Genomic DNA, 5597 nt, shown 5'->3' with positions numbered 1-5597 from the left:
TTAACATAGTTAGTCCACCTGCTAATGCTCACTTTGAAATGTACAAACAGAAGTTCTTGTCTTCCACTGACTGCTGCTAACAGCGTCACTCTGAAGCTCCAAGCAGGAACGAACCATTTAACGCAGATAGGGGGGTTCAGGGCAAATATGGATGAGTGTTTTTTGATCTGGAAGTGGGAGCATTAAATTTTTACTGCTAAAAACAATCTTCGAAAATACAATATGATCAATTTTGTTATTGACAAGGCCCTGATTTTTTTATTGTTATTTTTAATGTATATGAACAAAAAATAAATCATTAAATTGTGGAGGGCCCCCTGTTAGTCAGGGCCCCTAGAATTGTCATCGCTTTCCCCCTCTATACCGCGCCTGTTAGGATTTGAGTTTTCTGTTTATTTTGGGGTTTTTTCTGTGTTTGTTGTGATCCTGTTCCCTGTGGGTCTCTGTGATGTCCTGTCCTCCCCGTTAATTGTTTCCCAGGTGTGTCTCGTTCCCTGATCACCCTTCCAGTGTATTTAAGTCCACTTGTTGTCTTTGTCTGTTGTCAGATCCTAGTTGTATGTAGCTTGTCGGTTGTCGTCAGTAGTTCTCAGTCGAACTGTATAGTCCTGAGACTACTTTGCTCCATGTTCAGTCTTTGTGTCAGTTGCTACCGGTATTTAGCTGTGTGCTTTTTGTCTCTGTTGTGCTGCCTGATCTGGACTGTTTGAGCTACTTTCATCATTAAATTCATCATCACTTTCTACATAACCTAGACCTGCGTTCATTGTGACCTTCACAAACCGGCACCTCATGACAGCACCCCTGTCAAGATGTATTTGTGTTTGCATCAAAGATTTAAGTATTAATCCTTCTGTGCATTTGTAAATGTTGTTTGTGCAAAAATGAATCATTCTGTGCATTTGAGTTGTTTTGTGCATTCATAAATCTGATTCTGTGCGTGTGGGAAAAATGCATTGTGCACTTGTGAATATTGAGACTGTTTTAGCTCCATATGTCTTAGCTGTACTTCTTAGTTTCAATAATGCATCACTCCAGTGGCTTATGAAATGGAATTTTTTTTTTTACTGTTTATATCTGTGATAAAGAGTTAGATAGGATAGGAAGAAGATGGATTACTTATAAACATTATTTCATTTAACAAGTAATCCCATAAGTTATTATTAAATATTGTATTATCATGCCATAAATGTTTTTAATTCTAAAAAAAGTGTAAAAATATTCAGAGATTTGTGCTCTGGAGCAGCATGTTGTAGTAACATGCTGTCTTGTGTGTCTTGTTGTCATGTAGTATTTTGTTTGCAGATATTGTGGGTTTCACCCAGCTGTCGTCATCTTGCAGTGCCCAGGAGCTGGTGAAGCTGCTCAATGAGCTCTTTGCTCGCTTTGACAAGCTGGCTGCTGTGAGTTACCTGCTTTCATACAGCCTTGGAGATTTGTTTTGTTTAATTTATGAAAACAGTTTAAGTTAAGACCATAATTTCTCTTTACATTGAGATAAAGTACTACACTTTTGTGCGCCTCCAAAAAAAAAAAAAAAAGCCAGCCTGATGTTCTTTTTATTTGCTGTGCTTTTTTCTCATACTATGTTTCTGCTTACAGATTAAATATCACTGATTAATCAAATATGTCCTGCTCCTCTTTGACTGGTTTGTAAAACTTCTAATTACAGGGGCAGAGGAAGCATGAGAGTGCAACATTAGATTATTTTTTTAATGTAACTCCCAATAATTGCTGTGCTTGATTGACTTGCAGAAAGTCTATCTAGCCAAAATTCTAGCCAGACTAATCCATATTTTGATGCACATTGCTTTAACGGTTTGACTTACCAAAATTAATGTCACTATACAATATTGTTTATATTAATTGGCCTTAATTCATCCATATTCAGTCTTTATCATAGTAGCAAGGCAACTTTTAATCAAATCACTTTATATATAGCATGCTCTGATCTAATTGCAGAATATAAAAGTTAATAAAAAAAAACAATGAAATTAAAGAGAAAGTCTATATAAAATGCACAAAATAAAAATGAGGAAATAATACAAATTTTAATAAAATTATCTTCTGGGTTAAAAGCCAAAAGTGTAGGTGGGTAGGTTACATGGTGTTCACACTTTGTTACAAGGTGCAGAGACATTTTTGTTTTATAAAATGGAGGAAATGAAATACATTATTAAAAAACAGATAGGCACTCAAAGAAATAACTGTTCTTATTATACAACAAAGCTAAGAAAAGTCAGAAATTTTTGAAAAAAAAAAAATAAAATAAAATAAAATAACAGAAATACGGGACCAGTAAATAAACTCCAAGTAATTTTATGTGAAGTGCTTAATAACATTACTTGAATTGAAATTATGTAAGCCATTTTCAGGACACATACAAATCTTTGAGTTCAGTAAGCAAGCAATAACTTTTTGTAGCTTTTGAAAAAATTTGTTTTGGCATAACCAATCATTCCACACAAAATTCATCTTTACAGTCAGTCTAAAATATCAATAGGGTTGCATGGTATCAATCAATGTAGATTTATTTATGCATTTATTTATTTACAAAAAGCAAACACAAGGATTAGTGAAGTAGAGGAGCAGCTGGAGGAGACGGAGGAGCGAACCCAAAACATGGAGGAAGTGGTAGCAGAGCTGCTAAAGTCACAGGAGTCTGGAGGATAAGCTGGTGGACCTGGAGAGACGATCTAGGAGAGAGAATGTCAGGATCTGTGGTGTTCCAGAGGGGGCTGAACAGGCTATTCATAGAGTGGGACAGATTAATATCTCAGTATATTTGGCAGGGTAAAAAGGCTAGAGTGAGGTACAGAACCCTGCAGTTAAAGAAAGGTGGACTGGGTCTTCCCAATGTACTGGTCTACCCTACCCTTACCAATGGTCTGTTACCTGTCAGCTCAGTTAAGACCAGTGGTTTGTCTATGTTCTCCATCTTATGATGCAAGATAAAAAGATATGGGAGGCACAACAGTGGAAGGAATATCTTTAATATCAGTATTAATGGACAAGGATTTACAAGAGGGGCTGAGTAATGCTACACACAATGCTGGATTCTTGGAGAAAGGTAGTTTAACTTTGAAAATTAGATGTTCAGATAAAAATTCTCATATGGTGTGCCTTTGATTAAGCTTTTAAACTAAAACAGATTGATGGGAAATTTAGAGGATGGATCCAAAAAGGATTAGCCACTTACTATACCTTTACCCAGAAGGGAGTGTTTCAGAGTTTTGAGCAACTTCAGAAATCTAATGGGTTGGAAAAGGATGACTTGTTCAGATATCTGTAAGCTAGGGCCTATTTCAAACTAAATATACATGACAATTGGGGAAAAAAAACAAACCAGGACTTTTTTCTAAAGGTTTTGGCTCTAGTGGCCTTTAGTTGAAAGTAGCTTGACAGGAAAGAGGGTTATGAGAGAGGGGGAAGACATGCAGCAAATGTCGCCAGGCTGGGAATCAAACCTGCGACCACCGGCATGAGGACTAAGGCCTCAATACACGTAGTGAGGCCTTAGAAGCTTCATCCCTGCGCCACCACAGCACCCTAAACCAGGATGTTTTAATGGTATTCTATCTTCTAAACAAGTTGACATAAACTACATAAGAAACAAGTGGATAAAAGAAGGAAATAGATCTATCTCATGGGAACAGCTGGGAACAGATCAACGAATTACACTGGATGATCTTGATCTCCAACACACGGAGAGAATTCTATTGGAAAAACACGGTTTAATATTTTGTGACTCCAGAAAAGACATCGGGGGATCGGAGACACCTGTTGGAGACTCTGTGGATCAAATAGGGCAAATCATATCTTCTGGGGTTGTCCGGTGATTAAAGTATTATGGGAGCAGATATGTGTTTACCTAAATAACATCTTTACTGAGAGAATTCCCTGAAAATGTGAAGCCCTATACTTAGGAAACATTCAGTTTGATAACTGGATTCTGGAAGATAAAAAAAACTTTTCAGCAGTGGGCACAATGAGTCTGTGTAAAGTCTATTTTTGTCCCCGGTTGTTTACCATTTGGTAATGGTTGCTGGGGAAGGGCACTAGCCATCGTTCAGTACTGTACAGGGCAGTATGTAAAGATTAATGGATTCATCAGAAACAACAAAGAGAATGAGGCAACCAACATGTGGGCAGCCACAGAAGGAGGGCGAGAAACAACAAAAACATAAGCAGAGTTCAGGAGGGTGAAGTCAATGGAATTCAGATGGATGACCAGAGGATCCAATTAAGAGTCTATGGAGGATGGCTGTGTGGTTGGAGGATTCCACAAAGAGGTTATGGGAGTTGTCTCATTGGGGCACATTTTAGGCAGACCCCCTGGAGGTCGTCCTGAGGAAACACAAAGTTCTGCAGGTGTTGGAACCAGCAAAGAGACCTCTGAATGCCTCTGCTGGAAAGGCAGGGGCCTCCTCACCATCACCTTTATCTGTAGTTCTTTCCACAGATTATCCTTCTCATTCCAGTCCAGACTGTATGGTGGATGTTCTCAAATTTGTTGAAACAAATATTATAATTAAAAGACTGCTTTAACTCAAAATCAGCCAGGTATGTTCATGTTTTGGACTTAACTGTAACTCAAGCTAATAGAACAACAAAAAGACTCTTCATTTTACAGAAGAAAAGACATGTCCAAAACAGAAGATCAGCAGAGATTTTAAATCTTGGGGAAGATAAAGACTTCCACTTCATTTTTCAAACAAAATAGAGAAAACACTTTCCTTTACAGAAAACAAGGAGATTTTACATCACATTAGCTGTAGCAATAGAGAATGTAGAGAACCCCCCCTCCCCCCCAACCCCAAAAGATGTTTAAAAAGCCTGTGTATGTTGTAATCTGGGTCTATCTCCAAACACTTAGACAGACAGACAGATAGAGGTGTGTGTGTATATGTATTCTCTTTCTCTGTTTAATTAAGCTCAGTGTACATTTCTGTCAGAAATATCATCAATTGAGGATCAAGATCCTGGGAGACTGCTATTACTGCATCTGTGGACTTCCAGAATACAGGGGAGACCATGCTGCCTGTTCCATCAGGATGGGCCTGGCAATGGTGGATGCCATCTCGTAAGTGCAAAAAGTTACTGATTTTAATTTCCATCTATTGGAATACTTTTTCTGGCTTATTCTACATGATGTTTCTACAACACAAAATTAAGAAAATTCCATGAATTTAAATGTTTTGATTTGACTCTTACACTTTTGTTTTATGTTTTGTTGTCAAGATGTTGATCTCGAGCATTGATAGCTAGCCACATGACAGTATAACAATTCCTTTATAAGTAAATTATCTCATTATCTAGTAATAACAAGTAAAAGTCATTTTCACATTATACCAAACTTATTGGTTAGTAAAATTAGGAAATACTTAAGACTGGGAGCTAATGAATTGATTCTAACGTAAACATCAGAGATGGTCGTTTTCTGTTCAGTGTAATTCTATAATGCCTCTGGGCTTCTGATCAGGTGATGCTGGTTTGTGTTCCTGCTGAGCTTTCTGTGGCTGCATAGTGACCGGGCATGTTGGGATTGGTGTGGTCTTTTAAAATATAATATCTCTCTCTCTCTCTCTCTCTCTCTC

General features: G+C 37.6%; 1 protein-coding gene across 3 annotated transcripts in view; it reads left to right on the top strand.

Annotated features, from left to right (window-relative positions):
• The window catches only part of adcy3a (adenylate cyclase 3a), a 63966-nt gene that overhangs the window by 21015 nt on the left and 37354 nt on the right, over window positions 1–5597 (top strand). For all 3 annotated transcript variants that reach the window (XM_015018480.1, XM_015018479.1, XM_015018478.1), the window contains 2 exons: window positions 1292–1403; window positions 4956–5083. In XM_015018480.1, coding sequence (XP_014873966.1) covers window positions 1292–1403; window positions 4956–5083 — 240 coding nt within the window. The remainder of the gene's footprint in view (window positions 1–1291; window positions 1404–4955; window positions 5084–5597) is intronic.

The sequence above is a fragment of the Poecilia latipinna genome, unplaced genomic scaffold, assembly GCF_001443285.1.
Source record: "Poecilia latipinna isolate Pla-1442-1.1 unplaced genomic scaffold, P_latipinna-1.0 Scaffold2281, whole genome shotgun sequence".
Taxonomy (NCBI): Eukaryota; Metazoa; Chordata; class Actinopteri; order Cyprinodontiformes; family Poeciliidae; genus Poecilia; species Poecilia latipinna.
This window is presented reverse-complemented; position numbering and strand designations above follow the sequence as displayed.